Here is a 23706-nt window from a genome sequence, read left to right on the forward strand (position 1 = left end):
AATTATTAAGAGGAACTACCCTCTATGAAATCGATTCATTCAATATAATCTTAAAGAACAGTCTCCCCTGGAAATAAAATGAGAATTCATTGCCACAGCGAATTTGACTTTCAAATCATTAATTAATTTAGTACTCTCAGCAGCTAACTGAAATAGCCGTCATTTTTATAAGCCACTGAATTTACAGAAACTCACTGAATATTACCCTAGAACAAGAGCAATCACAAACACTATGCAATAACTTAAAAGTTCTGTATCATGAACTCTGTCCAAAGTAGTAACATTCAAAATCTTGCGATATCTATGAACTGGTACATTATTGGAAAGAGAAAAGTTCCAGGCAGATCCCTCTAGCCAGGAAAACACTCTATTCCATTTCTTCTAATCTATCTGCTACCAGATACAGGATTCAAAAGCTTGAGGAGTGAATGCTTCACTTTTCTTTCGTATAATGAAGTACAGAGATCAAATATCTCTCAAGCACTATCACTGATACCACTGAAAGCCCGTCAGGAGGAAGAAGATCACATAATTTTGGTTAATCTTACCAGTTCATTTATGTCTCAGAAACATCATAAATATTAATATATATAAATATTAATGAATTATTAATATGAGAAAGAAAGACATAGAAGAATCATCCTAGAAGAGATGTTTGTATTTCAAACTTTTTTCCCCAGACTTGCCATCTACAGTCTTCATCATCAAAGACACTGATGCAATTATCTCCTGCACAGTTCTGGAAAATCAAACTTGTTTGCTTTTGGGAAGGGATACTTTGATAAGAAGTTTCTCTCTTTGCAGTTTTGTAAATGCACGTAAATTGAAACATGGATTTATGAGTACTAGTGTGGCAGTTTATATGTTTACTATGAATATTTCAAAGGCCTAGTAACATTCCTATTTATCCAACTGAAAGTGCACTAAAATGCATTGGAAGTACTGCTGTATAATAATGGCTCACTTTGAGTAATAAATCTACACCAACAGTGTAGTGGTTTGGGGCATTCCTTAATGCACACATTTGGCAAGAAATGCCATACCTTAATAGAATACCTAATACTTGGGATGTTTGCAAATGAACATGAGTGGGTAATTTATATAACGAGAGAGACCAATCCATCACACAGCGAGCAGAAGCTCACAAAATCTGAACTAAAAGGTTACAAAGACTCTGCCTTATATATATTCCAGGACCAAGCGTGGTTCACAGATCATTAGCAACCATGATGAAAGACCTAAAGAACTGCTGGGGGAAGAATAAAAGAAACTTGTGGCAACAGTTACAAAAGACCACTGTATACCTCCAGAGTACACAAATTTCTTTTCACAGCACCAACTCTCAATGTGAATTATTACGCCCCATTTTTGGTGCTGAAGATCTCTATGAAGTTGCGACCCCATCACTTCACACCAGTTTTTCCTGCTGTCATGCAGCCAACATCCTTCTAGAATCTCCAGGCAATCAGATAGGAGCCTCAATTAAAAAAGCTTATTGTTTTTGTTAACTGTAAGCCATTTCCCCATTGCAACTAATAATACAAGCCACAGAAGAGATGACCCTGAGACAAATTAGCTTACCACTTCAGGATTACCTTTAGCATCAGAAACAAAGCAAAGCAACGGTGTGCAAATATATGCCCATATATATGCCTGTAGCTCTAAAAATAAAAGTTACATTTTACAGAGTACAGCTTGTGGAATTAGCTTATTCAAACATGTCCATGCAATCTACAGTAACTTGGTGGATAATAAGCTTTGTTTTTCCTAGGTAGTAACTGACAGTTATTTTGAATACCCACTTACCTATTCTGTGGCAAACACAACATTTAGGATGAGACTATACCAGCAATGTATTACCAGAAAGTCTAATATTAACCTACTCAAATTAAATATATGTCAGATATTTATCAAGCATTGTACCATATAGAAGGCAAGAACAGCAAACAGAACAGAAAACGTTATTGTGCCCATATCTTGAATATTGTGCCATTCCCTACCTTAAAAAAGGCAACAGTAGAAATACAGAAGGGTTCGAAGAACAAAAATGGTGTTGTATGGAGATACTGAATGGTTGGATACAGGGAGGCATTAAATAGATTAAGTCTTTGTAGCTGGGAAGATGCAAGATTGGGCTAACGTTGAAGAGAAGGTAAAGTCAGGAATAGAGAATGACTGCTCACCATTTCTGCTGACATAGGGCCTATGTTGAACCAAAATGAATTATTAGGCAACAGGTTTACAAGAAACAAAATAATACCTTAACTCATAGTGATAGTATGGCTTTGTATGTTGAAAACTTAGGAGAAAACCCCTTAGGCACATTCAGGGAGAAGGTCCAACTGAGTCTATTAAGCACCAGGATGCACATAAAACTTCCAGCAGAGAAGGCCCTGCATGCAAATCGCAGGAACCTGGCAGTGTACTTTGTATTGATCCTGTTTTTGCACTCTTTCCCTAAGCATTTGCTAGTGATACGATACCCTGCAGGTTGATCCCGCACAGCATCTGCTTTGCAGCTGTCCTGTCAGCAGAAGGGCCTCTCCCCTGCTGCAAGTGATGGGAGGAGTACCACTGCTGACTGCAAACAGCTGAAAACGAGTGCAGTAGATGCTGCTTCTCCCTCAAATCCACCCAGTGAACTTACAAACTCTTCCCAGCCATGGGGAAAATCTCCCCATTTTGCTGCCTGTTATTAGAAATGGATAGGGCAGGCGAGGGTGGGAATGGGGCCTCGTTTGGAAGGGGAGAACAGTGAGAGGGAACTTTTACAAAGCATTTAAACAAGCACTATTCTGAAGGGTTAGCACCAAAAATACACAAGATTGTTTGTGATGAAACTTCTTGCAACACAAGGTTTCATGCAAGAAACCTCTAAATTGTTTGATTTTGAGCCAAACTGAATAATATACATGTAGGAACTGGGGAGATGGAAGAAAAGGAACAGGGAAGATGAAAAGCATGCATCTGTTCTTTTAAAGTAATTTAAAAACAGTATTAAGGTTTAAGTTAGAAAAAGGAAGTATTAGCTACATATGGTTAGGAATACCGTTCTTTAGTAATATAATTAGGGATGGCAAAGGAACACATCTGATTTTTAGAAATTAAGTTTCATTTTGACGTAAAACAAAACCAAGGCTTTTAAAATTCTGAGAGGCACAAGCGTGTGCTCACGATGGAGGGAATAACGCTGCCGAGAGTGCAGAATATATAGTAATTACAGGTATCATCTGGGATATGGGAACATTTCAGCATTCTAAAACAGATACCACGTTTCCACATGCCAGTGTATTGACTGACATGCTAATGCTTCCCTCTCTTTGTCCTACGAAAAATCCCAACGAAACTCATCAAAATCAGTCCACATATTCTTGTAAAACATTTTTGTTTGCAAGTGACATGACAATAACTAATTAGCAACTGGCAATTAGAAATGTGAAACTATTATAGTTCAACTGAAAGAAAAGAAACAGTAAGTCATAAAAGACAAATGATTTTCCAGCAATTGTATGAGTCTTTCATAAATAAATCTAATAATACTGGGAAAACAATCTGTACTTTTTACTGCAGTGTCTTCCCTGTCATGGATCACTTAAAGAATTACAGAGTTCCAAAAGTGGCTTTGTTATAAAATGGTACTGACAAGGTAACCTAAAAAAAAAAAAAAAAAAAGAAAAAAAGAAAAAAAGAGAGAGAGAACATTTTCCTTCTGGTAATTAAACCAAAGTCAGAATTAATCAAAAGATGATAGGAAAAACTAAACTTCTTTGACAAGTTAAGTACACAGATGTAACTAGAAGCAAACCCAGAATATAGTAAACATCACCAAAGTAGCACTATTTCCCATTATTTTTCCTGAATCTGTATTGATAACTTGAAATTCTCTAAATCAAGACTTAAATCATATAGAAGTTAAATAATTTAAATAGCCACCTCCCCCCCCCAGCTTATTAATCGTACCTTAATTTGTGCAAAAGGTCTGTCAAAGTTTCCAACATAAAGAAGACCAACATTCTGGGTGAGTAGCCTAAAAAAATGAAAAAAATCTTTTAAGATATCACTTTACATCCGTAAGTTTTTTTGCATCTCCGATAGTTCTTAGTGAACCCTAGCAGGGTAAGAAGCTTCATTATGATAGCAAAAGCTACCTTTGCAAAGCTGATTACACAATTCTATTTGAACTATCACAAAAAAGGAAAGACACGCATTAAAGATGGATGCACACCAGTAATTTGTGTTTATGGTGCAAGCAGCCATTCAACAAAATAATTTCACAGGCTTCTTTGTGATGGATGTCACTCAGTAACATGGAAGAACGGCCGGTATGTGCCTATTTATTAGAAACCATTAGAGACAAAGGGATAGCAAGAGAAAAGACTAGTAAACACACATTCAGAGCAGTAAGCCTGAGTTAAAACAGATTAGGACAAATAAAAGTATGCACAGTAATACAAAAACGACATCACTACAAGTAGAGAAATAATAGAGAATCTCTGCAATATTGTCTAATGGCTTCCTAAATAAAAAGAGCCCCAGATGTAGTTTGTGCCTGCTGTTCTCTTCAACTCTTTATAAAGTCGTCATGTATACCACCAAGATCCAGAGGGACAGTGGGATAAGTTGACTCAAACGGCTGTTGGTACTTCCGGAAAAGAGTTAGTTTGATTTCTGCAGATACCAGGCAAGTCAGTGTTATTACTACATAAACTCCAAATCCCGGAGGAGCATCAGGGTGCCACTGCTATCCACAAGCAGACAAGACCATCACTGGCCAGTGAAAAGGTCAGGAGAGCACTGTGCTATTCAAACCGGACAACCACGATGTTCCTCTTTGCTAAGCACAGTGGTCATGCCCTCCACTTCAGAGGCTCCAAAAGCGTTGCACTAAAGTACAGACATCCCATAAGGAGAACTCTTCGATGACAGACCATTGAAAGAGTTTCTGTTTTGACTAAAAGGGACATTCAAAACCCATCATACTCTTCAGCAGCCCCAAGTTTTCAAAAAGTGTTTGCTATTTTGTATTCTCCTTCAATTTTATATCCCATTCCCATTAGCAATGAAGTCTGCTCCGACTATCAAACACGGTCCTGTAAACTGCGGAGCTGAAAACATAACTTCTGACCTGTCACACACAAACCAACTGGAAGTTTCCCTCTGGGCTATCTGGATCCTAGTGCTGCCGTGCAGACTATGGAAGGAGGTTTCCAGAAAGGAGCATGCAGAGAAATAAAGGAGCAGGGTGGAGCCAGGAGCCGCTACCTCTCACAGGAGCAAGTTACTGCAGATTAGCTGAACGCAGTAACTTGCTCCTGTGCGAGGCAGCAGCTCCTGCGCTTGCTCTGTTGCAAGACCGGTGGCATATCGTGCAGGAACACAGACTGACACTTGCAGCTCTAGCCAACAGCACAGAGGTCAGACGGGCTTAGAAAGCAGGGAGTATGGAGTGAAAAATGCAATGTGTGCAGTAGAAGGGCTGAAAAGAGGTAAGGTAATTGGCATTGGAAAGGTGGAATGTGCAGAAGGAAAATGATGGCCAATGAACAGGCATATGGGCTTAACTTGTCTGGTTTTTCAGGATGAAAGCTGCCATGAAACAGGCAGCGGTAGGCATGCAGAGCTGCCTACAGCAATGCTTCAGTTATTCACTATCCCTATGAAACAGAACATGGAACTTCTTCCTTAAATTCCCACAAGAACGCTCACCAAAATCCCAGAACTGATGACAATTTACCAAATAGTATCTTGCAGTATTTGTATTAGGCAATCCTAAAATTTAACTTGACATACATCATGGTTGAAGAATAGTTCATTACTCCACATAAATCAAATCACTAGATTCTGTATTTCTGGTTTTATTCTTGACTGTTGCCTATTTCTTGCAACCACCAAAAAGCCTGATTCTAGATGAGTTTGTGTTTGTTTTTAAGAGCTCGAGAAGTGCTACAGCCTGCCACCAAAGCTTTGCTAGGTGTAATAAAACTTGTTATATTGCATAACCAGAAAAGTATTTGAGTGCATGCAAGACTGCAGAAACTTCCAAAACTCAGCTTGATTTGGCTGTGTGTGTCTGTCTGTACTTCTAATGACGGTGTAGATCGAATGACTGCTTTCAGCAAAGGACGAGGGGCAGCTCCTGCTGTGGTCTGTTCTCCTACCTGAAAGAACTCTTTCCAGATCAGACAGGGGTTTTTCTGGTTGATCTGAACGGTGGACTGATACCTGAAACACCCTTGGTGTCTGCCTGGAAGAGATTTCGCCCTAGCAGATACGATTAAACAGGAATACCAATTCCACTGATGAGACAATGGATTAAGATGCATGGACTTCTTCCACTTCACAGTCAGAAGCAGCAACAAGTAGCTACAATGGGGCTGGGATCTCATCTAACAACTTCATCCTTCATATGCTGCGGAAAGACATTTGCAGTCTTCACAAACATTGCTGGTGAAAAGATTTAAATGCTGAGAAGACGTCTCTCAAGAGTGGAATAGACGTGAAGTGAAATGGAAAGAAAAAACAATCCTGATACTCAGTGACGCTACTGATCCTTGTGCACATCCCTATCTTTATTGCTAAGAACACCTCAGCATACGCATTCAGTGGCTGATTAATCCTAAAAATGGAATACAACCTGTGTAAACTATAAATTGGACAGTCAGATAAAATTTCAGGAAAATCTCTGTGACCACACTTACATTCTAAACACCCATATTTAAAATAACAATATAATAGGGATTAATATTATGGTTATAGTCTGAATGTTTTTACATTTCATTTTAAATTATACCTTTTGTGTGATAAGCATATAGAAAGAATTCCACTGTTACGCTCTATATGTGCTTTTAACTGTCTCTAAAAATCGCTCTGGATGCATTCGCACATTTTAGGCAGAAATTACTGTTATAAGTTACAAATACAGATGAACAGCAGCCCTGAGAACATACCTTTATAAGTTCAACAACTGTATTTTCAAACACTATTTGAATGTTTTTCACATATAGCTTTGAAGATAAACGTAACTTCTATACATAATCTTATAAATTTTGTATCCATTATGCAAAGAAATTATCCCAGTATGTCATCATTGCACATGATGACATGGGCACAAATAAAGCATCATGACACAGCAGAAAGGACACCACATTCACACAATGCCGCTGATGTCCTCTTAAGAATATAATAAATATTCCGTATTTATCCTGTGTTCCCTTAAACTGTGAGGGAAAACTGCGCACTGTGCTGCAATATCCTAACATGGAAGCAGTTTCTCAAGTAGTGTTTTCAACCATAACTTGGAATCTATTACAGTGACATTACAATTATATTTTGCTACTTGCTTATGATAATCGTTCCCCGTTGCTTTTCAACTCTAATTATGTATTTTCTAGGAATATGATATTGAAAGAAAAAGCAAGAAGAAAATCAGAAAAGCATAAATAGAAAATTATAAAAATTGATGTTAGGGTCAAAAGAATTAACTTCCTACATTCAGGTTTTTTTAAGATCATTAATTATTTCATTAACTTATTTCGCAGACTAATGTAAGAGTAACATAGTGAAAATATTATGCTAAGTATTATGAAATATAAAAGTATATAAAAGGATCCAATACAAATTCTGGAAAAGGCTAACACCAGTGCACAGATAATCTTGCGAATTTAAACTGACATGCATATATGGTCTGCAAACAACATCCATTTCATTTTGTTCTAAAGGTATAAAGAGCCAAAGAACTTGACAGTTCACAGAAGCAATAGTGAACCTTGCATGAAGAATACTGACAATGGCAAAGCAGGGACTTCACAGGCAAGACAGAAGAGCTCTCTCCTGCTTTCTACAGTGCATTTATCAAACCACTTTTTCAGGCTATGAAAATATTCTAACAAAATTTTTTACTCATCAGTCATGCAAGAAAACTTTTTTCATGGACAAATATGAGCTGTTCTAGTATAATCACCATGGTAAAGAATAGGCAAACAGACTGTATATCTGATTTAGGACATTCTTCCTCAGGGCACAAATTGAAAAGCGCTATGAGGGAACTGGAAGAGATACTATGCATAGCTGGTAACATAGTAAAGATGCAAAAAAACCTGGGTTTGATCTCAAGAGAGGAAAAAGGTTGGGAAGGGATACAATCAAGTGTTAGAAAAAGAGACTGTAAACAATTTTACAATGCTAAATTCATCTCTGCAATAAAAAACCTACAGAAATGTAAGCAAAACCTTTTCATTCAGTGAATTCTGAATTTGCAGAATATCCCAAGCCAAGTTAATGGTGATGGCAATTAACATAAAACTGTATTCTAAGTAATATTCACGGGGAAAAATGCAGTGGATAGCACAAACTACAGACTTGAATTTAATACCCTCAGCCTTCCCGCCATAGTACTCCAACAGTGTGTGTTATTAGTCGTATTAATAAGCATGCTGCTTTCTGAAACACATGCAACTCAGGCAAAATTATCAATGTTATATGCTAATTGCCCTTCTTAGAAAAGCTCCTATCCATAATACTTGAAAGGCTTCACTGAACTACCTCACTCCCTACAGTAAATCACTGTCTGTCATTGCCTATTGATAATAGGAATCTAGGAAGTAACTGATCCCTGAAAGACATACTTCCACTGAATAACGTCACCACTGTTATATACCAAACCCAATAAAAATTACATTTAGAGAGCTCGAAACTGCAAAACAAAGTGACCTCATATTTGAGGTAATAGTCTGCAAGTGATTCTAGATCACAGTCAAAAAGAATAAATTGACCAATATCAAGCTTTACTTTGAGTTAGAAGGGTTTAATTTGCATTATTTTTGAACAAGTGTTTGGCTGTTGGTTTTCTTTGGAGGGGTGTTTGTACACGAATGCTTTCCTAGAGACAGGGAGATTTTTCAAGAAACATTCTTGCACTTTATACATAAAACCGCAACATCAGGTGTTTCCAAAAGCACTTCCTTTTGTTTGCTGCATTTATGTCTAGTGCTGATAATATTTTAATGTTTGTCCAGGCTTTGCCTTACAGGCAAATCACATAAAGAAGCATTTTGACTACATTTACATATAACTTATCCATAAAAAGTAGAAAGGAAAAGTAAGTAGAAACAAAAAATACCCATTAAATAATCATACCCATTCCTCCACCAATAGAAGATTACTCCCTGTAGTATAATGAGCAATTTGGCCAGGCTGGCCATAAATTATCTGAAAAATGAGGCTGCTTGCCTTTTCCTTTGGGAGATTATTACGTAGTCTGAGAGATTTCACTATTAGAATCTATTTCTGATAGTAAACGTCAATTTTTCTTTCTGAATATCACCCCTTTCATCTCACTGAAATATAGGACAGGAGTTCAGAACTATTCCCAATTTGCTGAAAGACTTGCCTGACACAGGCTGTGCTGCAACTCTGCCCAGATTTAGCCACATATCACAAAGCAAGTGCACTCACGCAGCCCTGCAGCGGACTCACTGGAACACTGTAAATCCATGTTCTAGTCTAGAACCCCATAGGGTCCTTTCACCTTGGCCATCTTTTAAAATATAACAGAGGCCACAATACTAGCAAATTCAACACCCAGAATTAAGTGAAGAATTGACACCACAACGCGAAGCTTTATATCAGGAGACTTCAATAAAATAAGTAGTATAATTACAAATATTTTAAAGTCAAAACAAAGACATTTTAAGTGTCTCAGAAGCTGCTGAAGAAAAACAGATTTCTAACAGCAAATAAGATATAGAGGAAATAAATGAGATAATGGCAAAAAAATCTCAAGTATATCCAAGTACAAAACTGGTAAAAAAAATTCAATAGATTCACTTGATCATGTGGAAATACAAGGAGCAACTAAAGAAGACAGGGAGACTGCTGCAAAGCTAGTGGATTTGTTTGTATCCACTGAAAAAATAAAGGCACCTAGTCAGGAACACTTTTTTTTGCAGTTACCAAAATGAAATGCCTGCAGAAATAGAGGTACTAAAAGAAAAGCTCTGGGGATATATTGATAATTAAGGTGAAATAAATCATCATACCCTGATGCAACATACCCAAGATTTCTGACGTTTCTTAATATGGAGGGTCTGAATTGCTATTTTAAAAAAAACATGTCAGTCTTTTAACACCCAAATAGGGTTAATTTCTGCAAGCTTCTCAGAGTCCTACCCTTTAGCACAGCATTGTTCAGCATGCCTAACCTTGGCCATGCATGGCAGTGCCACTTAGGAGGTTGCACATCCCCTGCATTCACACTGTGGCTGCATCTGCCTCTCTTTTGATCATTTTAATGAGACAGTGCTTAAAAAGTAGTGGGGGACAGGAGAGGCACCACACTGACATAATCGATTCAGACTGCCAACAGGCTTCTGTTACAGTCTTCCACAGTAATTTATTTTAAAAAAAATAAAACTAGGCAGTAAGTACTTCATATGGAAGAGGCTACTTATTGTTGTGGATCAAACCCTGATTAAGAGACTGGACAGGTAGAATAAATGGTCAGTTTTCATCTTGGCAAAGGTCAAGTGACTATTCAATTTATGTAACAGACTTTATTTATTAGTAATCTGAAAAAGTCATGAACAGAGGAAGTCTGCTGATGAAGCAAGTTATGAAGCAAAGGCTAGCAACTTTAGCTAGATTACAAAGTTCATCACTTTGAAAGGAAGCTGATGCCATACTTACAATCACCCTTACAACTTTAGTATTACTCTCCTCTGCGGTGAAAGATATGTGCTCCTCTGTGTATGAATTTCCTAACATTCAAAGGCTTGACTTTGAAGCTCATTGAACTTCTTTTCCACATGCAGTTTTGCCACTCCTTTGTCCTTGGTCTTTCTATTTTTTAAATAAAAAAATAAAAACAAACTTCTGTCCCGCACAACTGTTCTAAATCATCAGAGCAGAGTTGGAAATTGAAATATTCAGCAATTTTAACCCAGGTTGTTACTGCTGAAAAACCATGACAAAGAATTGGCAGGAAAGCTGGGATGGGGTGGTCTCATCTGGCTATAATCTCCCCCATTCTGCCCTTCATTTGTCAGCACAGCTGCTCCAACAGTTTTCTGGTTTTCCCAGTGCCCTGCATGGTGCACCAGTGGTGGCAGGACCTCATGGCAGTCCCAGACTTTGGCAGCTAACACTTCCAAGTAAAAGAAAACAGGCCACTCTGCAGGTTGGCCAAATTTAGAGAGAATTCCTCTGCAATACAGAAAAGGTACTTCTGTATCCCATAGAGGTGACTCTACCGTATATCAAAAATATGATGAATTATGGATGCAAAAGCTTTTCAGAGAAAATACTGTAAACCACTCTGAAGCACAGCATAAGGTATCCTGAGTAAATCAGTTGATACCAGTATCCTTTTGACAATGCAGGTTAAACCACAGATTGATCAAGTGATCCATATTTCATTTCTCATAACAAAAGAACAAGGGGTGATTGAATTATGCTGATCGAGGGAGAATTCAAATACTGATAAATACTTCATCACAAAACACATAATTAAACTGGAGCTCATTAATGCTGCCTTGGTGTGCGAAAGAAACAGGGATTGAACATGCAGGTGCATAATAAAAATATCTAGAAGACTAACAATTTATCTTTAAAATAAAACAGTAAAGAATATAAAATTCACTTGTCTACATGGATCAGAGATGAAAATTCCCACTTTCTTATTAAAGATCCTCCATGGAAAGGCATAATGAAAAAGCACTCTTAACCATATGCATGGCAGACCACTCCAGCTGATTTCTTTTTCTTCCTGTTTTCCCACGCCACTTTAATGATTTATTAAAAATAAATATTTTATTAATTAATCATGTACAACCACAGAATTATTGAATTACAATCTACAAACCATTTAGGTATGGGTTCCTGGGGAACTATGCAGATCGCAATCCCGAAGTGAAGCCCGTAACGAACAACAAATTGTTTGTCTGGAATTGGGAGTGATACGCACCCAGCTGCCATCTACCCAGACACAAGTGCCACCAGCAGAACACATGAACACTCATCTGCTACGAACAAACCTACCACCCAAAATAAGGCAGGAACACTGTCAGGGACTTCATGAACTCTACTGAATGCTTCACTCTTCTTTCTGAAACCTGCACAGATGGTGCAAGATTTAGCTCCTCTGGTCATTACAAAATTAAGTCCCTCAGCGTATTCATTATATGAACTTTTAAATGAAATTTCTTTTACAGAAATTCTTTAGGGAGTACTAAACACAGAATGAAGTATTCTGCATTCTGAAGTATTAAGAAATGCAGCTGAAGTACTTCCCTGGGTGTGACAAAAGAAAGGACTATTACCTTTTAATACCAACTACCAATACTGTAATACCGGTTATTGCACCTGTAATCTAGAAGGAATTTGCAGTAAAGCTGCCCTGTCTTTCTGGTGTATTACTCTGCTCAAAAAAAATTAGTATCCTTACCCATAAAGCTCCTTTCTCTATAAGGGAAATCACTGCCCTGCTATCAGGGTGCCCTGCCTCACTTCAGAAGTGCCACATCTCCTCCAGTAACCCCTTTCCCCACTCCTCTTTCTTTCCTTTACTTCTGACTTTAACACTCAGCTGCCCCTTGGTTTTATTTTGTACAGGCTTTTTAAGATGACCATCTCCCTCCGATACATTGCCCCTCTTTCCCCTTCTTCTTTCTCCAAACTTTAGCACAATTTATCCTGATTCCCAAATTTAGAGAGGGGAAGCACACATGTCTTGGAGCTGCCAGGAGGGGAGTGGGAATGCACTGGGATGATGGCAGCTTAGACAATGCTAAGAAACAGAGGGCAGCCAGCAAACAGATGAGGAACAAAAAAACCTTCTGAGATGCCTCTGCTCCACACACGGCATTTGCTTCACACAACAGCTCCCAGGTTGAGAACTACTGTTCCAGTTTCTCCTGAGCTGCCATGATCTCTACGGCACTATAAACCTGCTGAAGCTACTAAAAACACACGGGGCAGTAGCCAGGCTCCCTTCTTCCCAGGCACTTGGGGTACGGTCACATTCGAGTTCACAAACACCCCAAGAAGTCCCATGCAGCCAGACCCACTTGCTTGCCTGCCCAAGGGCTGAGGAAGAGAACCAGGAAGCATCATCATCTTACGGAGCTGCTTCTACAAAATTTTTGGTCCAATATAACCATTTTGCAAGCTCTTCATATGCTATTGGTATTCCTACTCTCTTCTTTTCCAGTGCCAGCTTTTTAGACTTTACTTGAAATTATTAACGTATTTTGTGACATACTCTCTAAAAAGTCAAAGAGAATCATAGAATCATAGAATCATTAAGGTTGGAAAAGACCTCTAAGATCATCTAAGAGGCTGAGGCCTGGGTGATGAGCAACTTCCAAAAATGTATCTTCCCTATAAACTGTGGGAAAAAATAATTGAATTCTTCACAAAAATTGCTGTATTATTATTACAGAAAGAGAGCATCTTTTCTTTTCATTTACTGTCCTGAATGATGAATTTTTATTATGTAGGGCACAAGTGAAAGAGCAATTATGATCAATTTGTCCTAACTGCATAGGACAAAAAATTAGTTACTTCCAGTCCCTGGCTGATAACTACTGATTTAACCGGTATCAGGATGACCTGCTCTGTCTCTTCTTTCATCTATTTCTGAGAAGATTTATGTAACGTAAATTATTAAGTTATTAATTAACAAATGTACAGTAAAGCAGGGTTTTTTTTTTTTCCTTTTTGCAATATGCCTCCAAGACATCATTTTTTACTGCAAGCAATTTTGCATGTCCTTTTGGACTATAATTTACCCTTGCCAAAAAAAAGCCTGCTAAAAAAATTAATGCAACATGGTTCAGTATATTTTGATTTTCCAATTAGAAGATGCCTTTTTACGTAATATAGTTAACTGCAATTAATTACAGGTATTACAGAAAAAAAGTAATTCACATTGTTCACTATAAACACTGTGAACTTAATTCAGATCTGATTTAAGGTCTCTAGGAAAAAGTAGTATGTTTTATTAGACTAAGTGTAAAGTAAATATATATAAGCATAACAAAATAACATAAGCTATTGCCTTTTCCTATATACCCAGTCTTACCTACATCTTCAGACCATCAGAGAAAGAAACTTGTCAACGGGCATACAGAAATGCAATTTCAGCTATTTCATGGAAATCCTATGCATTTTAACCAGGACTTTAATCACTTTGGAGTAGCAACTGACAGCAAATAAAAAATCATCACCTTTACTGGGAAACCAACCCTGAAGACTCACATGCAAATACAGGCGAGAGAAGGAAAGGAGAACGAATCAAACTTTAGCAGGAACACAAAACTGAATCTATCTGGGAACAGTACCACGGAAGATGAGAAGACACAGAAGAGAGAAAAGGGCAAACTGGTAGAGCACATATTCCCATAACAGATGATGGGAAACCTACATTTTAACACATCCCTGCTGTCAAGTTTTACACCAGCTAGGAAACCCAACAACAGTGTCTCGTATCTTCTTTTACAACCTGGTTTCTTAAGAGAAGAGCAATTTAGGAGTGGTCAGAGTTATTCCATTTACTCAGCTACTACAGATCTGTGCCCTGGATCTTACCTGTCTCAGCGCAAGTAATGCACAGCCCCTGGGGTCAACTCTTTTTGGAGGAATTCAATTTCTTTTGGATGCTAGGCTGTGACCTTAACATTCCTCTGCTACATTTTGCATGCACAGACTAGTGACAGTGGGATTACTTTGACAGTTCCTGCAATTCTACATTTTTTGTCTAATACATTTAATTTCAAATTCAGAATATTGCTTTAATTTTTCACATCTGGCACTTACACCGGAAGAAGACTTATCCATGATTGATTTAAAATGCACAGAAAAAGAATTAACTCTAGGTTTACTTTATATGCACACGCTTTCCTGAACCAGTAAAAGAACATCTATCAGACAATAATTAATACAAATGCTGCAAAATCAAGTTTTAATTGTTCCTTCAGAGAAATCCTTTAACTATTTAAAACTTAAATAAGCCACTCCCTTCTTTGAAGCTATTTTCAACACCACCTTGTTATTATGGCAGAGAAAATTTATTACCAGACAGCAAACAGGCACTTCATTCAGGTATAAATCACTCAAAGCCAAGATAGAATGTAATTATTGTCTTCGACATTTGAAAACTAAAAGAAAGGAAAAGAGAATTGTTTTCCTTAGTACCAGAATGCAGGAAGAAGGGTTTTTAGACAAGCTAGAGAATTCTTGTTCATTAAGTTGTTATGAAGACACTCAGGCTAAAGAAGTCTGAGTGAGGAAAGAGGGTGCAACCTCATACTTGAGAGCTTGCGAGAGTTGCAAAATTATTTCTTACCCAATTTTCTTAAGCTTGCACACATGGCATAAACAGATTTTCTGCAATTGTCCCAATATCCCAGCCAGTTCTGTAGATCCAAGCTAGTCTGTTTTCACTGCAGCTGAAACAATGGTTATTCTCCTCACTATACATTATCCTTTCTCCATTCATCAGTTTTTAATAAAATCCACCTGCATCTAAGCCTATCAGTGGTCTTTCCTTATATAGAAGACTGGTTGGTATCTACAGAACCTCAGAATTTGGTGGGGGGTGTGTGGTTTTGTTGGTGGTTTTGTTTAAGTACAGCAAACTTGAGTAGAAAGCTGCCATAGCTACCAGTAAATAAATAACAGCTTATCTAAAACGAGAGTAGAGAAAGAAGCTCTCTAGAATTAAGGTTTCCTCCACCCCACTTCTTCCCCCAACTCATCCTTTATCACTACTAATATCATTCCATAACATGTATTTCTGTCTTCGCAGGTCCCCTTGGTAATTAAACTTCAGGATGAGGCTTTGTCAAAACAAACAAATCTGCCAACTTCCCTGTTGACAGAGTTGCTGTTTTAGAGCTTTAGAAACCCATTCAATTTTTTTTTCTAAAGTTAATTTTAAGTAAAAAAAAAAAAAAACAACTATCTGTGATCCTGGAGCTATTACATCAGAAGAACTAACTTTAAATTATCACCACATTCTTGCCCTTTTGTCATATCCATCTCTGTTTTTCTGTCAGAAAAATTTTCTATGCACTTTATGTCTTACAAGAAATTCATACGAATTCAAATTTAGTGAATCAAAGGAATAATTTAGGTTGAGCAATAATAGAAATCTATCTTCTACATTAAACAAGAGTACATAATTAGATTGCACTGTTTAAATATTCACTTGGTAAAAAACTGCAGCAGAGAAGCGACTCTGCGAAGTCTACATCTATAGTATTTTTATGTTCTGGATTTCTGGATTGTTTAAAAATCTTTCTGTATGCAACTTTCATTTAAAAAGAATCATCAGTTTCATAACACAGCTTTCAGCAACAACCTCAAACATTTGGACCAAATGCTATAAAAAATCCTTTGGGAAATGAATGATCCTCAGTCTATACAATGGAATGCAACAGAACAGACAACGCTGTATAATTTCAGTATTAGTTCTTTTCTGCACTAGTTAGGGTCCATTCCTCTTCCTTAGGCTTGTCTAGTAAATTTGTCAATGATGTAAGTTTTTAAGTAATTGGTAGAGGCTATGCCATGTTTTAAATGCATGGGACCAATTTATTTTCACTCAAATCAAAGTGTTTTACAACTCCTCTTGCCACAGATTGGATATAGGTGTGCCTTTTGCCGACACACGCTCTATCAAACCACAAAAAATTTGCCAGCCAAATAACATCAAAGAATCTTAATTTTATCTCCGAAAAAGGCAGGATATCATCTTCAGAAGACACTTGGAAAATTCCTCCATAGCGCATGTCTCTAAATATTACAAAGAAACAATTGGCATACAATACATGTAAAAAATTTAAGGTGTGTAATAGCTTCCTCTTATTTTTAATGTAAAAGAGAAACTAAACAACAGAGAAATTATCACTGTCTGTGCAGAAACCATTCATCATATTCTATTATAAGCCTGAGTAAAAGAGGAAGATGACCAGTTTTGATCATCTAGTTTTAATGACATAATGCAAATAACTGAAGCTTAATACTTCTGCTGTTAAAACAAGCTATATTTATGACCTATCTCAGCTGGAAGAAAGCATTTGCATGCCACACCATTGTCTCTTCTAAAACCAAAACATTATTCTAGTTTATCATGATACGCAATTCATCTTTCGAAACCCAATTTTCTTAACACATAACTAACGTGTGAAAATTTTTATCTAAGTGAGTATTGTGCAGAAACTAAGCATAAACACCTTGCTCAGTGAGGCTTGAGAGTAATTTCTGCTTCTCTTCTTGCATGGGAGCAGAACAAACGACACCGAGTCCTAAATCAGAACTGTATACAGATCATTATCATCACAAATTAAGAAGTCAGAAATGTTATTAATACATCAGTTGAGAAGGGTTATCAGTGCCAATAGCGAATTTTCCCGTCTGGAGGGGAGTCAATAGTTCAGAACCTTCTTTAGGAGATACCGATTCACTTCCAAGTCCATCTATGCTACTCTACTCTCCAAATCCAGTGATCACCTACAGAATATCCACTTTCAAGCGGAATTTTGTACTCCTGAGTAAAAAGCTTAAAAACTTGAGCATTTGAGATTTGATGCTTTAACATTCACCAAAAGAGTGAAGTGCTTTTATAAACATCTGTGAGAGATGATGGCTTCAATACACAGACTTGAAAGCGAGAAAAAAAAAATAATCAAGTTCACTATCCTGTTTCACTCTCCTCATTCTAATCTTCTCTATCCTGTAATTAGAGTAACACACATTATATTTCATTTATAAGCCACTGATAAATATTTGCTCACAGGGCAATCTTTAATACTTTGTGAAAAAAGGCTTTATTTTTAAGTATGAAAATAGGAAAAGATTATAGCTTTGAAAATATTTAGTTGTTTTAAGGGGGAAAAATGCCATCTGCTGGGTACAGCTGAGGACTGTCCTTTTCTTACTAAAACACCATGCTGCCCTGAGTGAGTTTTCTCTTCACTTCAGACTTCATTTTTCACATCTTGAAAACTGATACAGATATATGCAACGCTTTTGGGGAATATGTAATAGCAGCCTTATTAAAGCTGTGTAACATAAAACTTCCTACTGTCGTATCTCTCAGGAGATCAGGAGGTCTGACAATAGATAGGATAACTAGTATTTGAATAAGGATGCTTTTAATCTTTCAAGAACTTTAGAATTGTCTCTAAACTCCCCAATATTTCACATGCTTTTGTATTTCCAGATATATAAATTTTGCAGTTAGGTAATTAAAAAATTATTCAGCTTATACATATGAAGCAGAGCAACAAGCTGGCGTTTGTTTCTCTATTAGTCATATACAACTTTTCTACCATTCATAAGGTGCGATGGAACATTGGTTGGTAAAGTACAGATGCAGAACCAGTTAGTTATCTAGCTTGAAACCAAGGCATTGAAAATCATATTGCTTAAGCAGGAAAAATAACAAAAAAGGAATCATAGAATCATTTAGGTTAGAAAAGACCTTTAAGACCATCAAGTCCAACCGTAAACCTAACACTGCCAAGTCCACCACTAAACCATGTCCCTAAGCACCACACCTACAGGTCTTTTAAATACCTCCAGAGATGGTGACTCAACCACTTCCCTGGGCAGCCTGTTCCAATGCTTGATAACCCTTTCGGTGACGAAACTTTTCCTAATGTCCAATCTAAACCTCCCTTGGCGCAACATGAGGCCGTTTCCTCTTGTCCTATCGCTAGTTACTTGGCAGAAGAGACCAACACCCACCTCGCTACAACCTCCTTCCAGGTAGTTGCAGAGAACGATAAGGTCTCCCCTCAGCCTCCTCTTCTCCAGGCTAAACAGTCCCAGTTCCCTCAGCCGCTCCTCATAAGACTTGTGCTCCAGGCCCTTCACCAGCTTTGTTGCCCTTTTCTGGACACGCTCCAGCACCTCCATGTCCTTCTTGTAGTGAGGGGCCCAAAACTGAACACAATATTCGAGGTGCGGCCTCACCAGTGCCGAGTAGAGGGGCACGATCACCTCCCTGCTCCTGCTGGCCACACTATTCCTAATACAGGCCAGGATGCCGTTGGCCTTCTTGGCCACCTGGGCACACTGCCAGCTCATGTTCAGCCGGCTGTCGACCAGCACCCCCAGGTCCTTTTCTACCAGGCAGCTTTCCAGCCACTCTTCCCCAAGCCTGTAGCGTTGCCTGGGGTTGTGGTGGTCGAAGTGCAGGACCCGGCACTTGGCCTTGTTGAATCTCAGAAGTTGAGAATGTCCAGTTAAGAAATATACTTATATGAAAAGAGCTGAGAATTGGAAATAGCAAAGTCAGATTTAATAAAACCAATCATTTTTAAAATTAAGAAGTATGACAAAAGGAGGATAGGGTTCCCACATGTAAACATGAGGAGGAAAAGAGCAGAGTTTTGTTTTGATTCATAACAGCCAAGGGAATTCTTTTATATTTTTGTTTGTGTTTTTAATTTTACAACATAAAGCAGCAGCTGTCACCTGTGCGTGTATACACACACACAAATGCATATATATTTATAAATAAAGAAATCTGATTCATTTCATATGAGGCTGAAGCAGCTTACAACCTTGGAAAACTGGGTTTCAAAGTTAAAATAAAGGCTTATTTCTCACATATACAATGATGCTAAAAATGAAGTAGGTCCTGTGAATGAACATATCTTCCATGTGTTTAAGATAAAAGCCTTGACGCTGATTTCAGAATAGAATTCCGTACAAAACCATGTTTGTACTTCACACTCACCGTCATAAGACTGCTTTGTAAAAAGCAAGCAAGCATAAAAAGTGTATGAAAATAAGGAATTTTGGCATTTTTAAGATCCTCTAGTAGGATGACATGCTTACATCTGTTGTCAGATGGAACCAAATCTCTACTGAAAACTATTAAAGGCTTTTTACAAAACCTAGATATTCCCTGTCAAAGTGCAGTATGCACACAAGCTCCATACCCAGTAGTTACTGTTTTTTTCCCTATCGCTTAGGTAAGTAACAACATGGATTCTTCATCACCATTGACTCATCAGGCCTTGATTATGCAAACTGGTCTCCCACAGACAGATACATGCACCTATTGCCTCATTGATTTTAATGTGTTTCTACAATAGAATAAGCATCTTTTCCCAGGAAAAAAAAAAAACAACAAGCTGGGTGTTAGCCAAAAAGATGGCAAGTGTGAATTACCAAGCCCATGGCAGATCCTAAGCCATTAAAGTAACAGACATTAAAAATCCAATTTATTTCCTCAGAGTGCAAATGTCCCTTAAAATGCTAGTTTTAAAAAACTCATAATATTTTTTTTTTAAAATCAATCATCACAACTTGAATCCCTACAAAACCAGAGACACTGGATAATTATTCTAAAAAATAATTATGTAGTTTTCTTTTCTGATGTCTCTGAAGTTGTAAGATAAGCACATGTACCAAACATGTAGCTAAGTTTCTGTTAGCTATCAAATAGGGAAGGTGAAACTGCTGATAATCTCCCAGTGTTTTAGAAGCCCACAGTTGCATGCGTACCATATTGATAACACTGTCATGGCAGAAATGCAAACAACCTGCATCAGGGTCATTTATTTTGTTGACATGTTTTGCTGATTCCAAAGTACTTGTGAATTCAGGAAGACACAAAAAGGCTAGGCTTCTAATTCCTAAACCAATTTCAAAACATTCTGATGATATCAAAGCAAACTGAATGGTACTTTTGGAGTTATGACTGTCATGAATTATTTTTATCTTTAATAAAGTCATTATTTAGTACTTATATCTGTTCTTTTATGATTTGTGAGTTTGGTATTATCAGAAAATTAAATAATAAAATGTTCAGAGTAAGACCGATGAAGAGTACAAAACACATACAGTATCTTTGGCTGTCCAGTGTGTTCTACTCTACCATGGTGATAATTTTTTTCCCCTCTTAGTTTGCTTTATTCTTCTTTGAAATACACCACACTATGCAAGGAAGCCATCTGAGCTGAGTTTTTTTTCCTTAAATACATGGGTTTTTAATTCCAAACACCATGGAAAAAATACTTAGCATTCAGATCTCTAATAATTGTATACTAATGCTCTTTTCCAAACACGGTTTTAAATGTACCAATCCGTAAACTCAAGAAAACAGACAATAAAAATCTCATTAAGCAACAAACTAAAAAAGACCTCAAACAACAGAATATTAATTCATACTGTAGGCAATTAATGCAGGAAAAAATATTCTGAATTCAGGTATCATTTATGGCATACTCACAAAATCTAGCAAATACTCCTTGTCTGAAGGAAACCAAATAGTTACTACATGCAAAAATGCATTTTAAAGAAGCTCATATCAATTTACAAAATCCATTAAAAACACTTTGAACAGGATGTTCAAGAATACTCTCTAATAACTCCTATAATTTAAAAAGTTAATTTATATTGGTGCAAAAGAAAAATACATTCACAACTGTATTTCAGTAAGTCTGAGAGCAGCATATCTACTGTTCAAGCTATAACAAAAGGAAGATGAACGTCTCCTCTATTTAAATTAGACAGTTTTTAAATTACGCATCTGGCAAACCTTTACAGCGTATAACAAAGAACAATGTCAAATTCCTCTTTATTGTTACTTTGTCTCTAAAAGGACAATCCCACAATTTGTAAATTAAATGTAGGTACAGTAAGTATTCTGAAAAATCTCTATATACAGTAAAGAAAGCATGAAGAAAGAAAACCAAAAATATTTTAAAATATTTAGTAATTGAATGTCTACCAGTTCCATATTATTTGCAACATATTTAACATCTGATCTGCAGGTAATCATAGAATAACTCTGATTGGAAAGCACTTTTACATGTCATCTGCCTCATGCTCAAGACAGGGTCAGCTTCCAAGTTATATTGGGTTGCTCTCAGCCATATCCAGTCAACTTCTGAATATCTACACAGATGGAGACTCTACAACTTGCCAGCCTACTACAGTGTTTGACCTTTTTCTGACACACTTTCTCCTCCTGTCCTTCTACAGTTTGTGTCCTTTGCTTTTCATTCTTTAAACACGCATCTCTGAGCGGCCTGGCTCCATCTTCTCTATAACCTGCCATTAGGGAGCAGTAAAGAGCAATAAAGCATTACGTAGCCTTTTCTTCCTCGGCCTGAACAAACCCAGTTCTCTCAGCCTCTCTTTGTATATCATGTTCTCCAATCCCTCACTGTCCTGGTGGCCCTCCACCGGGCTTGCTCAAGTGCATCAATGTCTTTCTCATATCGGGGAGCCCAAAACTAGACACAGCACTTCAGATGCAGTCTCACAAATGCTGAATAGAGGTGAAGAATCATCCCCTCCATCTGCAGCCCAGCTATCAGCTGGCCGTATTTGCCACAAGGGCTAACCTCTGCCCCAGTTTCAAAGCTTTGCCCTCCAGTACCCTGAGGTCCAGCTTGCTTAAATAGTCCCTAACTTGAACTTCCTCACCTGTTGGTAGTAATTCATTTCCCTCTGCTCTGCCATGAGGTTCAGGGACCTCAGAGACCTGAGAGTAGACCTTGCCAGTCAAGACCAAAGCAAAGGCAGCACTGTGTACCTCAGCCCTCCTTGTATCTTTTCTCACTCTGTCTCCTGCTGCATCAGCAGTATGCCATTTTCTTTAGTCTTCCTTTCGTTACCAAGGCACCTATAGACGTCCTTCACTTACTTTCAACTCCAGCTGAGTTTTAGCTTTCCTAATTCCTTCCCTCTACACCCAAACACTGTTTTTATGTTCTCCACAGAGGCCTGTCCCTGTTTACATCTTCCATACACTTCATTGTTTGGGTGAGTTGACTCAGGAATTCCCCATTCAAGCAAGCCAGCTGTCTGCCGTACCTGTTTGTCTACCTGCACACTGGAAAAGCATGTCCATGTGCATTTTGAGGAGGCTGTCCTTGGCCTCTCTGCACGTTAGGGGACCTGCCATGGGATACTACCTACCTGTTCCTTGAAAAAGCCAAAGCCAGCTTTCCTGAAGCCCAAGATCATTTCTCCACTGCCTGTTTCTCTCAATCCTCTCTCAGATTCTACCACCTTACAGTTGTTTAGCTGGGGATGGCATCAGCCCTCAATTTCCATATTCACAAGCAGCAAGAAATCTAAGCTACATGGCCAAATAGGAATAAAATATCTATCCAAATGTAAAATAGGACAGGGGAAGTGTATGGGAGATAAGAAAATTTTAGAGGCATATAGTATTTGAGAGCTTTTCTTGATCTTGCATACTGATAGAAATGGATCTTTAACAGAGTGGATAATCGTTATGATAGCTGACATGAGCAATTGGAAAGACTGCTTTAAGGCGGCAGCTAGTTCAAGAAAAAGGAACAGGGTCTATAAAACATACAAGGCTGCGTTTGCATTCCATTTTGCAAGCATATAGATAATTTTAGGATGATATGAGGCAAAGCTTTTAAAAATGTAGAGAAATGAGTAGCTAAAGTAGAATAATTATCTGGAGATTGCCCAAGGCTGCCACTTGAACATATAAAAAGATGAGGCTGAGTTCATTTTTGAAATCCAACATTAGAAATTCCAAGAGCATCCTGACTATTAGTTGTGGAAGGTACAACATTATGTTCAGTGTACCACAGCAGAAATAGAGGTTAGATTCAAAACCTTTCTTTGAAAATAGTTTTTAAAAACTGAAGTGTTATGAAAAGATTTTAAATATCCTCACATAAGCAATATCGCATAAATACTTAC

At 37.7% G+C, this 23706-nt stretch overlaps 1 protein-coding gene across 3 annotated transcripts in view; it reads right to left on the minus strand.

Annotated features, from left to right (window-relative positions):
• Positions 1–23706, minus strand: part of RNGTT (RNA guanylyltransferase and 5'-phosphatase) — a 181056-nt gene that overhangs the window by 29527 nt on the left and 127823 nt on the right. For all 3 annotated transcript variants that reach the window (XM_075145462.1, XM_075145461.1, XM_075145460.1), the window contains one exon: positions 3961–4027. In XM_075145462.1, coding sequence (XP_075001563.1) covers positions 3961–4027 — 67 coding nt within the window. The remainder of the gene's footprint in view (positions 1–3960; positions 4028–23706) is intronic.

Source organism: Calonectris borealis, chromosome 3 (genome assembly GCF_964195595.1).
Source record: "Calonectris borealis chromosome 3, bCalBor7.hap1.2, whole genome shotgun sequence".
NCBI classification, from domain to species: Eukaryota; Metazoa; Chordata; class Aves; order Procellariiformes; family Procellariidae; genus Calonectris; species Calonectris borealis.